General features: G+C 40.8%; 1 protein-coding gene across 31 annotated transcripts in view; it reads right to left on the bottom strand.

Moving 5' to 3' along the window:
* ALPK1 (alpha kinase 1) overlaps positions 1–13,455 on the bottom strand; it is a 136,763-nt gene that overhangs the window by 1,712 nt on the left and 121,596 nt on the right. For all 31 annotated transcript variants that reach the window (XM_078002145.1, XM_078002156.1, XM_028848675.2 and 28 more), the window contains 6 exons: positions 12,417–12,512; positions 10,830–10,934; positions 7,499–9,632; positions 4,735–4,888; positions 1,384–1,546; positions 142–328 (listed from right to left, as the gene is read on the bottom strand). In XM_078002145.1, the coding sequence (XP_077858271.1) occupies positions 142–328; positions 1,384–1,546; positions 4,735–4,888; positions 7,499–9,632; positions 10,830–10,934; positions 12,417–12,512 (2,839 nt within the window). The remainder of the gene's footprint in view (positions 1–141; positions 329–1,383; positions 1,547–4,734; positions 4,889–7,498; positions 9,633–10,829; positions 10,935–12,416; positions 12,513–13,455) is intronic.

Genomic DNA, 13,455 nt, shown 5'->3' with positions numbered 1-13,455 from the left:
ATATAGTAAGATCAATTAAGTTAACTCCAAATAGTAGCCTATACAGAGAACAATCTATTAAATTAAAATTAGGGAAGCTAGTTACAAAACTTCACTTTATATATAATATCAAAAATAAAAATAATTCTCAGTTTCACATACCTTGTAAATCGACCACAACATCTCTATGATTAGAAAACTCATAAGAAAAGTGGCCATAGGCCAAGCCATATTCTGTGGCTTTGTATTCTGTTTTCACCACTTTCGTATTATTTGACAATTTTACAAATTCTCCCAGTATGTAAGGTTCCACACTGATACATCCCTTTATTGTCTTGTCCTCTAAAATCTGAAAAATAGCAATGGGAAACATTACAGCATAATGGTAAAGGCCATTGTCTTTGGACTTGGGTAAATCTTGGTTTGAACCTAGGCTCTGCCACTTTGCTTCTCTGAGCTTCAATTTCATCATGGGTAAAGTGGTATAATTATAACTACCTTTTAGGTTTGTTAAAGGGATTATACAAGGAAACTCACGTAAAATGCTTAACATGGCATGTGGTATGTCATAGAACTTAAATTTATTATTATTCACATACTAAACTGCTCACTTAAGATTTAGGCCATGAGGTGACCTGTCCTGGAGGCTAGGTTACCAGGACATGAAGTTAGATCATGCTCTGGGACTCTAGGTTGAAATATCAGTTTAAGTGTTTCTATGCTACTTTGTGGAGTTGTTTCAAAGGTTAGAGTTAAGGTTTGCAAACTGCCTGGCACAGTGAGTGACATAAAGAAGGTATGAAATGGATGATAATTATTACGATTAGGAAAAAATGGGTCTAAAAATGTCTCTGGCCAATGAAAAAATTATTGCAAGTATGAATGCACTAAGGATCTAATATATTCAGGGTAGCAAGGCATTCTTGATCCAAAGAAGAGAAAACTCAATGGGAATATTTGCCTTTATCTATTGAAAGGGGTATGTTAGTGAAGAGAGACTGGTCTTCATGGTCCCAGGAGGGAGAGCTGTAATCCATGGATGGAAGTTAGAGAAAGATAGATTTGGGCCAAGTCTAAGAACTTTCTAACAATTAGGATTATTTGAAAGTGATAGGGGAACAATTATTTTTTCTTGCTGAAGATATGTAAGCTTTGACTTAGTAACCACTTGGTTGCGAGGGGTGAGGCCAACAGGCGTAAAACGGGATTTATGCATCATGTTGAGGAGATAGTTTGTACTAGATACAATCTTTAGGGTTCTTTCTCTCTTGGAAGGTACAGGGACAACACACAAGGATAGTTTGCTAAAAATGCTAGCCTGACTATGTGGAACCAGATACGCAGATTAATTGATATTCAAGTGTGATTTGGAAGATCCAAATGATGTGTTCAGGATAATCTTACCAGTAATATTGTGGATGGGATGTAGAATATCTGCGTGGGAATGTTTTGTTCGTAGAGTCTCTTGTTAAATTCTGTCACATAGTGCTGTGCGGTCATCTGCCGCTCTACATCAGTAAAGTGGTGCCAGAGCCCCTTCTGCTCCTTATAGTCTTTCCCAACATACCTAGGAATGAAGAAAATCCACACAACAAAATGCGAAAGTGCTCTCTTACTTACTATGGAGTAAGAGAGAGGAGATCAAAGACATATGCAAGAATGCTTGAAAGATCTCTTTTTCTGCCTTAGACAGTGAATATTATTTTGACTTATCTCAAGATTCAAATAATTTTGTAAGAGCTACTTGAACAATGGAACTCACTCATTCTAGCTGACCCAGAAAGATATTGGTTATAAAGGGAAAGTGTCGCTTAATGTAGAAGTTCTCCAGACCTCTGGTAAGACAAGGGGGTAGCAAAGTATACTGGAATGCACATGGATTCTGGAGTCAAGATCTTCCACTCCCTGCAGTGTGGTCTTATATAGTCAGTTCATCAATCTGAAGCCTTCCTCTATCCCTTCCTTTTATGATCACTTCATTTCTATAAATACTTATTATCCATCAACACCTCTTATGTGCATAACACTGTGCTAGTCTTGAGTGACTCGAAGAAAGTGTGAGACATGATTTGTATATTTCAAGAGCTAATAGACAGTTGGTGTGGGAAGATACAAGGCAGTAAATGATTACATGCGGAAAGAAGCAAAACACTGCTGCACTTTACTGTAGTTCATACTTGCTATAAACTGGTGTGAATTTGTGAGTAATTTCACATGTGTCCAGAGTGACCACCAAAAATCAAGGGGAATTGCTTGAGTCATAGACTTCAACCAGGGTAAACTCTCTCCAGAAATTTCTGAATCCTATATAATAATGGAACTTAAGGAGGCTGGGGTTTTGGCCATTCAGACTCCTGAAGACCAGAAAGGAAATCTGATAGAGGAGGCTGCAGTATGGCCTCAGAAGGCAGCCTGCAGAGGAGCAGTTGTTGTAACAGAGATGCTATATCAGTGCTTTAGGCAGTTCTGCCATGGAGAGACCCCAAGACCTACAGAGGGTTTGAACTAATTCAGAATTCCATTGACTGATGCCAGAGGTGTGCACAGAGAGTGAACCCTGTGAGTACTGGCTACTGGAGCATTTCCTGAACATTCTGCCAGAAGACCTCCAGTCCTAGTTATGGGATCATCAATCTGAGAACAGAGGCCCATATCTTCTCTCATCTTGTACCATTTTTTTTCTGGGATCATTTTTCTTCAGTAAGGATTTGTTCATGGTAAACTGCCATGGTCATTTTTTCTTTTAAGCTGCAAATGTCTTTATTTTGCCTTCCTCCATAAAAGAGAGTTGCACTAAGTATATGACTTCCATTGTCTCTGACTTCCATTGTTGCTACGAAGAAACCAGCTGTAGGTCAAATTAATATTTCTGTGTAGGTAATACGTCTTTTTTCTTTGACTGATTTTAAAATGGTTTCTTTGTCCTTAGTGCTTGGAGTTTGACTACTGTGTACCTAGAAGTGGATGTCTGACTGCCTGCCTTCTTCACTTCCTGCTTCCTTCCAGCTTCTTTCCTCCTTTCCCTTCCGTCCTTATGATTCATTGTGATTTCTGTATTTCAAGATTAGTGTATTTTGGCAATTCTGAAAAATTATCAGAAAGTATGTGTTCAAATATTGCTTTTGCTCTCTTTCTGTTATTTTCTTCTGACCAGAAATACATTGAACTCTCTGACTCCATTCTTTACGTCTCTTATCCTCAACTTATTTCTTATCTCAGGTCCTCCTATGGTGTACTCTGGTGTATCAGGGCTGCTGTCACAACATGCCACCAACTGGGTGGCTTAAATAACAGAAATTGATTTTCTCACAGTTCTGAAGCCTATAGTGGTCTAAGATCAAAGTTCCAGCGGGGCCATCATCCTGCTGAAGGCTCTAAGGAAGAATCTGTTTCAGGCTCTCTCCCAGCTTCTGGCAGTTCTTTACTATGAGGCAACATAACTACAGTCTTCACGTGGCATTCTCTCTGTGTCTGTGTCTATCTCCAAATTTCCTCTTTTTATAAGGATATCAGTCATATTGGATCAGGGGCCCACCCTACTCCAGTATGACTTCATCTTAACTTCACCAATTACATCTGCAATCCCTCTATTTCCAAATAAGATCGTAGTCTGAAGTACTCAGAACTTCAATATTGAGTTTTGGGAGACACAATTTAAGCCTCAGCACCTGCCCCTACTGCTTAGACATGTGATTTTGGGCAATTCCTTAACATCTCTGTGACTCAGTTCCCTCATCTGTAAAGTAAGAATAATAGCAGTATCTACCTTCAGAGGGTTTTGTAAAGATTAATTGAATTAGCATATAAATCACTTAAAACAGGGCCCGGCACATGTTTACCATAATAATGATAATAATCAATAATCTTTTCAAGAAATGTACTTCCACTGCTTACAGAGTCACTTGATTTCTCTATTTCTGTTTATTTCTTACACTATTTGGATTTGAGCAAATAATAAGGCCAACTTTAAATGAAAAGTCATGGCTTATAGGTCTTTTAAAATATACAAATGATATAAAATTATGTCCTAAACCCAGTGAAGACCACCTGTGGCTACTAATTTTTCAGGTGAGTTTTTGTTTAAAAATTTTATTAAGAACTAAGGCCAAATCAAAAACTTTCCAGGCATTTACTTCACTGGGGCAGGGTTTTTAAAGATACCATTTATCCTGGGGATGTAGCCATTCCTGATTCCCTGCTGTGTATGAGTGGTATCTGAACTCATTCCCTTCTGCGTATAGCTTTTGTCACTGGCTGCACCCTCACTCCACCCCTGCCCCAAACTCCTGTGCAGGATCCATAAAGGGTTCAGCAATCACTTAGATCCCTGAACAGGCTTCATCTCTGGCCTCAGGATTTTCCTGCCTTTTTTCAGGCTCACCTGTTTACTTAAAAGTGTGCTTTTCATAATTTACCCTTTTTGCCAGCATTTTTAGTGAGTATTGAAGGCTCTCTGGCCTGCCATGTGACCAGGAACTTTATTTTTCTTATCAGTACAATATGGCCAATAATGTTTCCCTGATGGATTTGAGGTCCCGTAGCTAAAACATCCAGCAAAACAGCTGATATAACGTGGGTCCTCAATATATGGTAACTGTCGTTAATTAATTAATAATGAAAAGAAAGACGTGTAGAAATCTGAAAATATATTTTGGCTAAGTTTTTCAGCCCCTACAAAGTCTCATGAGTGATTACTTAACAGAAGGGCAAGGTTAGCTCATCTTACATTAGTATACAAATGTTTTTAAGTAATACCTCCCCAGAATTTCTTCTTGATGAAGATGATGAACCCAAAAAGCATTTCTTTGTCTGCCTTTTTTCTTCACAGTCAAGTAGTCCCCCAAATAGACAGCAGTTTCCTGGGCTGTCCACAATTCAGATTTTTTTGAATATTTTAACAAAAGAGCAGCTAGAAAAAAAAAGATGAAAATGAATCTTATTTTCAAAAGGACGTTACAATTCATGAATAAAGCTGATGCGACACAGGTCTTACACCAGCTCACCTGAAATCTTCACTGTTTTATACATTTTTCTCTAATTTTCATCTCTTCTATGACAACTACAGTATTAAAAAGTTAGTGAGAAATAATAAAAAGGTAACACTTTATAAATTACAATGAGGAATAGCCTTTGAGTCACAAAATCCCTTGTTTGTGATGAAAAGGGGTGAAGATAAGCATGAAGATTCTATATGAAAGTAGTGGAAAATAAAGGAATTTTAAAATCAGAAAGTCCCAGAGGCCATTTTAGGACAAGTGACACGTGCTTGCAACTTACTATTATTACCTGGGGATCCCAAATAATAGAAGCTACTACTGATGGCAGATCACATGAATAGAAATAAACTAGATAATTTTACCTAATAGGCTCCCGGCAGCTCTGGGAATCCTAGCATTATATATTCAAGGGCACCCTAATTTTCTTTTCATTGTTTTAGGTTGAGAAAGTTTGGAAATTATTTGAGAAAATGTAGCTACTGTAAAAACATGCGAACTCAACTGAAAAAAGGAAAAGATAGAGGAAAAAGTAGGGGCAGTCTCCACCTTAAAGAAAGGAAGAACAGTGCTAAGTAAGAAAGCATCTCTTTGAGGAGAAAGACCCACATGAATCCTAAGGAAGGAGTATAACACTTTGTTTGGAATTAAAATGAAGTAAACAAAAGACCTGTGTCTAGATTGTGAAAATAGATAAATGAATGGGACATGTGGGAGAGAAAAATACTTAAAGCAAGATAAACTGACAGTTCTGGGAAGGGGTTGCCTACAGACTGGGTGAGATGGTGACTAGGGTTGGGTGACTCAGTTAGAGAAGGTAGATGGAAATGGAAGGTGAGTTGTCTGTCCACACACAGGACGGGTGATGAATTGAGAGAAGAAAAGAGGAAGGGAATCATTGTTTTGTTTCTGCCATTTTGGGCCTTGCTTCCTCGAATGTATTTCATCCACAAATTAGCAAACAATAACAAGTAACAAGAAAGCAGTTACCTCATTGTAAGAAATGTGATTCCAAAATTGCAGAATCTCACAGTAAGTAAGAAAACCCTATTGCTGGAAATTTTTGCTTTTTTTTGGTGACAATGTGATGTGTATTTTAGTCGGACTTCAAGGTGGCAGGCAAAACATTAGAATACTTTGAAGCAGAAGCTCTCAACAGTGGCTTTAAGCAGAATCACCGGAGAGCTCATAAGAAATAATGATCCTGGGTCCACACTCCAGACCCATTAGATGGAGATCTCTGGGGTGACGCATTGGAAGTTTTTAAAAGCTCCCCAGAAGGTTCTCATGTGGCGCCAGGGTTGAGAACTACTATTTAGTAACCAGTGCTTAGCAATCCATGTAGTTTGTTTCTTCTACGATGTGCTTCACAATCTTTTTTTAATCATTCAAATCATTTTTCTATATAGTAGGAGGGCATTTTGATGTGATTCCTGGGCTAAGAGAAGAATCTCCTTCTGTCTTCCTCCCGGCTTGTCTACCACTTTTAAGCTGTGTTAGACACTGACTACTAGGTGGCTCCAGCCCAGGCTTCCTGCATTGGGCAGTGACATTGGGCTGTTCCTTAAGCAAGAAGTAGCTGCTGATTGCAACAGTAGGGGTATTGTAGTCTGGAAGTTTTATCCCCCCTAAATTCACATGTTGAAGTTCTAACGCACAAGGTGATGGTGTCCGGTGTTGGAGCCTTTGGGAGGTGATTAGGTCCTGAGGGGTAGATTCCTCATAGATGGGATGAGTGCCCTCATAATAGAGACCTCAGAGAAACCCTTCCCCCTTCCACTATGTGAGGACACAGAGAAAAAGCGCTGTCAATGAACCAGAAAGCAGTACCTTCATCCTGGACTTCCAGGCTCCAGAATTATGAGGAATAAATTTCTGTTGTTCATATGCTACCCAGTTGATGGCATTTTGTTGTAGCATCATGAATGCGAGACAAGGACGCACTTGACCAACCAATTGGCTGGCAAGAAACCGCTTAGGTAGACAGGTGTAAAAAGTCCCTGCCCAATAGAAAGATGATATTTAACTAGGTCAAACCATGTCCCCATAGAATTCTAATGGGGATAGATAGAGAAAAATCAGTTGGTTGGTAAAAAGAGTCAAAGGAGAAGATAGATGCTGAGCAGATAATATGGCATCCAGCCTGTTAAAATCAGCTGGTTGGTAATGAGAATCAGTGAAGAAGATAGATGCTGAGTGGATGAGACGGCCTCCAGAGCTGTTTTCAACCCTTAGTGATGGTTGTGCCGGAGTCCTCTGAGTTTCCTGTCTCCCTCACTGCCTTGTGTGTCCTTAGAGCAAACCTCCAGTATGCAAGGTAGCCTGAGCAAGCCTCTTTACAACCATTAAGGTCCATCACAGAGAGTGAGGGAGACCCCTGAAGCATACATTTCTCTGTGAACTCACAAAGCATACCAGGGGTCTATTCCTTTCATGAGCTTTAAGTGATCTACATACCAAGCTCTTCAGAGCGCCCAAACATAGCTGCTTCCTGAGGGGGGACCTACTGAAAAGTTTGTACTTACTATGTGCTTGGTGGAGTTGGCTGGGCTTAAAAATCCCCGTATTCTCTAGTCTCTGAAACAGCCAATCATGCCTCACTCCTGCCAAGAGCTTTTCAAAGTCATCAGGTTGCAAGGTGCGAGCCTCAAGGATCTCTTGCCTTGTCTTTCCCGGCAATGAAACCCAAGAACTCCCACTGGAATTCAGATAGGACCAAGGACTGTCCCCCTCAGAAGAACCGCTGGAAAACACAGGTGATTTCAGCCACCACGCTGAGGATGAACTGGAGTTCTGGCTGCAATTTGGCACGTTTCCAGGCTCATTTCCTTCCTCTGTGGTAGTGCAGTCCTCGCTGAGGACAGGGAAGAGGATGTTACTGCTTACAGAGGAATTGGGGGTCTCAGCCCTCTGACCAGGCAGCTCTCTCAGAGTGCACAGTCTATGAGAGCCGTGCCCATTTGTACAGGGGACATCCGTGCTGTCGAGCAGTTGCCCCTCCTCATCCACCGTGGAGGCATCAGGGTCGATGCCCTGCTCTGCGACTGAACCACCACTTTTTCTGGAGTCAGAATTTTGAACAGGCCGATTAGGGGTGAAGGAGCTATATGGCAGCATGGAAATGTTTCCCAGAGAATTGTGCATGACTCTGTGAAAGTCTAAGGGTACATCTTCAGTGCTTTCTGCTGTTTCTCCTTCTGGGTCAACCCAGGAGGGACTAGCTTTAAATGTAGGGCCTGTGCCTCTTTTACCGATTTCTTCTGCCTGCTCTTTTTCCTGCCTGTCTTTCGCATCACAGTTGGTTTCTGGAAACTCATCAATTATTTCAAAGGCTTCTTCATCTTGGACTGAAGGATGTGTGCCCATATTCTTGGGCCTACCAGAATCAGAAGACCAAGAAGCAGAACCATATGAGGGTCTGGAGTGAGCAGAAGTATTTCTGGGTGCCATATTTCTGACTTCCTGGATACCTTCTGGAGCTCCTTCTAGAAGCCCTGCACCAGGGGCCAAGAAAGTACCTGGGATATTATGAGGAGGGAAGGGTGTCAAGGGCAACTGTTCATGCGGCTGATTTTGAGAAGGCTCTGCATTGTCATCTTTGGGTTCCTGAAGAGAGAGATCCTGAAGCTCTGAACACAATGAATGCACAGCTCTGCCTTCCCTGTCATTCTCTAGCTCCTCAGACAAGGCAGTGGAACACTGAGTGTCCACCAGATGTTCTTTGCCAGGCTCTTTTCTGGCTGACCTGTCATCAACATGATAATTCACTTCCTCCCAGCTTGCAGAGGAACTAAACCCTGATAAGTTGCTCCAAGCACTGGAGCTCTGGCTGCCACTCAGAGACTTGTTGAAAACAGCTCCCCCACCATTGCTGTAGTCCGATGGCTCAGTCTCAGTCTCTACATCTTGATCCAAGGAGACTCGAAATACATCAGAATGGGTCCAGTTTCTCCTTCCTCCCCTTCTGAGTTCCCTCTGAACATTCTTAGCCATTAGAGAGGAAGATATTCCTGTGTCTCTTTGACAATGTGGCTTTTCTTGAGTAGTACTCACAGTATCTATGTTTTTTGTTTCTGTTTTTAGAGCAGTGATACAGACTCCTGTTTTTGCACCTTTCTGTTCATTTTTGTTGTTTCCACAATCACTTTCAAATACTTCACACACCGAAGTATGGTGCTGTGAATAGGTGTCAAGGATTTTTTGGAAATCCACTTGCCCATGCAAGATAAGTTTATCCAACCTGCACTTGAAACTCTCTGGAACATAAGATCTGTCATCTAAATTTGAGAAGCTTTGAACTTGTAAATGTTCCTTCACCTGGGCGATCACAGACATAATTTCTTGAGACAGGGCTTCTCTGTCCTGACTTCTGGAGGAAGTGCTGAAATTGTACAGCTTCCCCATCGATTCCTTACAGAGCTGAATTGCTGCATGGACTGTCCCTGTCTCCCCATGGAGCCTTCTGTGCACTGTGGTGAGACCAAAAGCAGCTTTGACAAAGCTGTGAAGCTCCTGTTTTCCAGTAACAGGCTCATCATCTCTCTTGGTGAGAAGGCCAATCTCAAAGGCCTCTTTGGCTTCACACAGATAAAAGTTTTTCATTTCTGGAGGACAGTCATTTGAACTACTATATGACAATAAGCACGTGCCACGGATATTCTGGGAAAAATACCGAATACCAAATCAGATATTGAATTAAAAACTGGAAGTGAATCAGGACAAACTTTTCATTTCTGGAAGACAGTCATTTGAAATATTATAGAAAAATGAACACATGCCACAAACATTCTAAGGAAAACGTACAGCAAACATTGAGTTAAGGACCCGAGGTCTTTTTGGTGAATCAGAAGGAGGGATGGGGATGTAAGCGATTGGCTGACATGAAGGGTTAAGAAATTAGCTTCAATTACCATCCTATTGTATTTCTGATACATTTTGATTAAAGATGATAGACTTGTGTTTGTTGCTGTTGTTAGTTTTAACAGAGTCCATCCATGGAAATGGATATAAGTTTCTCTATGCAAATAAGGATGCTATATATGAATACATCATTCATTTAATAGTCGAAACAATAGGGCATTGGTATCCAAATGCATCTGTGCATTTGAATCACCTGGGCAATATTCTAAAATTAAAGATTTTTGGATACCAACCCCAGAGATTTGCATTTAGTGGATCTAGGGCAGAGCTCAGAAATGTGTAGCCTTTCTTTGTTTCTTATTTTTTCTTTCTTTCTTTCCTTTTTTCCTTTTTTTTTTTTTTTTTTTTGAGATAGGGTCTTGCTCTGTTACCCAGGTTGGAGTGCAGTGGTGCAATCTCAGCTCACTGCAAACTCAACCTGCCAGGCTCACATGATCCTCCCACCTCAGCCTCCCTGGTACCTGGGACTACGGGCGTGAACCACCACACCTGGGCAATTTTTTTAAAAAAATTTTTTGTAGAGACAAAATCTCACCATGTTGCTCAGGCTAGTCTTGAAATTTTGGGCTCAAGTCATCCTCCTACCTTGGCCTCCCAAAGTGTTGGGATTACAGGTGTGAGCCACCATGCCTGGCTGGAATACATATTTTGAGAAGGTTCCTCAGGTGATTTTGATGTGCACTCAGGCTTGGGAACCATTGCTTCACAACAGGCAACATTCTATCCTTGGGCTGAATTAATTTAGCTCCTAGTAGGCTGTCAAAACTCCGACAGATAAAATTTTTCCACATGTGGTGTGGAGTCTTATCACAATTGCCACTGATGAGACACAAAGCCTATTTGAAGGTTAAACCTTTCCCTTCTCACTGATTACATCGGAAAGCACCCTGGGGAGAGGTCCTGTGGGGGTTTGAGGAAGGGCCGCACTCTGTTTACCACAGCTGTGAGCACGAAGAGTGGCGTGTAGGCACTGAAGGCAGCTGCCAGCTTGCAGGCTTCTGCGGCGGACAGCACATGGTGGTCAAACTCCTTCAGCAGGCTCTGTGAGAAAACAGGAGGCTAAGTGGAATGGTGATAATTAATTATCAATGAGCAAAAAACAGGCTATGAAATAGTTTTGCTTTTCTTTCATGATTTCAAGGGACTCCTCACCACAACCCATTCAGAACAGTGTCAATAAAGAGTAAGTGGGTCTAAAGACCACAAGGTGTTGACTTTGCTTTTTCCCAGCAGCCACACACCTGTGCAATAATTTGGGTGAGCTTCTTTGGAAGATGGTGGCAGTTCTTTGTTCAAAGGAACCTGCAAATTTTGCAGCCAGATTAATTGATTTCTGCACTGCTCTTGGCCAAGAGTCCTTTAATTGATGATTTCACAGCAATTAGGATTCATTTATTAATTCTATAAATATGTACAGAGTACCTCCCCATGCCAGGGCCTGTTCTAGACACAGGAGACAGCAGGCAGTGAGCCTGCAAGGAGCTTACTTTCTGCTGTGGGGGAGGGATCAGTCAATATACAAAACAAGTGAAGTGTATAGTATTTGAGATGATGACAAATGTTCTGGAGAGAAAATAAATGGAGAAGGGGTTAGGGAGGTCCAGGATGGGAGGGAAGTGTGCAATTTTAAACAGTCATCAAGGATAACTTCAGTGAACAAGGGACATGATCCTCCTGTTTTGGTCAAACAGAAAAAGCAACATCTTAGATTCAGATTACCATCAGCAAGCTGTATGTGTTCTTTTGCTACACTAATTAGTACTGAGCATGGTTACCATTGTGATTGGGGTCTTTAATAAAAATGGCAATATAGATGATAATAAACACTCCATTTCAGCACAGTGTGAAGAGCAGCAGAACATCCTTGCCACTTCTCTGGGCTGGTCAGAGACCTGGGCTCAGCTCCCAGTTCTCTCTCTTACTGGTTGTGTAAACTGCAGAGGTTAGTTAGTTTCTCTGCACTGCACTTTATTTTCCTCTAAAATGGAGTGACACAATTTGCTCTACCCTCCTCATAGGGTTTTATGTGGAGATATATACACTTTTTTGAGTTGTAAAGTGATATATAAAAATTAGCAGTCATTATTATCAAGGACGAGAGCCTGGAACACGGGACTGATGTTCTCACTTAAACAGATGGTGATTATAAAGTTTTAAAATTATTACCCCTTTATCATCAAGATGGCCCAAGTTTGGAAACTGAATTTTGTGATACTCGGAAAGAAGTGAGGCTCAAAATAATTTTGTTGATATTCATTCATTCATTCATTCATTCATTCATTCATTCATTCAGCAGTAACTTTCTGAGCACCCTCTGTGTGTCTGGTACAGTGCTGAGTGCTGGGATAATAAAGCCAAATAGGACCCCCCAGGACTCCTCCCCAGGATTCCTCCCATCTGTCTAGCAGGGGCAGCACTGAGCTCCCTGCCTCCCAATCTCCTGAGAAAGACACCCACTAATCACCCACCAATGACACCATTGACAGTTTTACAGATGATGCCACTCAGTGTTATGATAATTACCAAATTAATTTGTGGATTGTTTTTAAACTTTTCATAATCATTCTTGCTCATGGAAACAAAGATGTCTGCCAGTATACCTAATGACGTGGAGAGGCCCTGTAAGAAAAACACAAACAAGACACAGATTGGGAATTCACAGTGGATTACTGCTCTCACTTCATGGCCTAAAGGCAATGGTTATCCCTCCATATGAATGATTTGCCTATTGTTATTTTATTACTATGGCACTGGAGATACTATTTTTAAAAGTCAACATATAATAATTGTACATGTTTATGGGATACAGTGTGACATTTTGACATATGCATACATTGTATAATAATACTCTGACTTGGATATACTTTTAAATTGGCTGCCACAGAGCTTGAAAGATCAACACATCCTAGGGCACGTGGGCCTAGTGTAAACACAGCTACTTCTCACCTGGGTTTCACTGGGTGATCAATACTAACTTGTCCCTACTGCTAGGCCTGAATAACTGGCCCAAGGAAGAGTTCACATCACAGTCTGTATTGTAAAAGAATCATAGACAGCAATTGCTTACACAGATCAGGGAAATGTAATAGCCGGATGCTTCAGATAATGAGACTATTCCCACAGAATTCCAGAAAATGAAAATGTCAAGTAGGATTGACATATACTACTTGATGCTACATAAACAATTGAAGTCTTCACCCACTCAACTCAAGAAAAATGATTTTACGTATAAGCAACTTGGCCATCTCAACTTTGCTATGCAATCAAGTAAAGGCTAAATATATAATAAAACAGATAAATGAATGGACCAGTAGAGATAAATATATAAATGGACAGTTACAAACGATTATAAAAACACCATCTATGCCCCAAGAGTCTAGATGTGAGTGAGGATGAAGCAAGACACAGAAGGAAGTTACTAACTGTACCTGGTCCTATGCTCATGAAAAATAAATAAAAATAGGACAGATGAAATTGATATATGAGAAATGGAATTGTATCATAAAGAGATAATCATCTAAAGACAAATACAGGAAAGGAGAAAAATAAGCACTAGACAAAC

The sequence above is a fragment of the Macaca mulatta genome, chromosome 5, assembly GCF_049350105.2.
Source record: "Macaca mulatta isolate MMU2019108-1 chromosome 5, T2T-MMU8v2.0, whole genome shotgun sequence".
NCBI classification, from domain to species: Eukaryota; Metazoa; Chordata; class Mammalia; order Primates; family Cercopithecidae; genus Macaca; species Macaca mulatta.
Note: the sequence above shows the minus strand (reverse complement) of the source record. Positions and strands in the feature narration are given on the sequence as shown.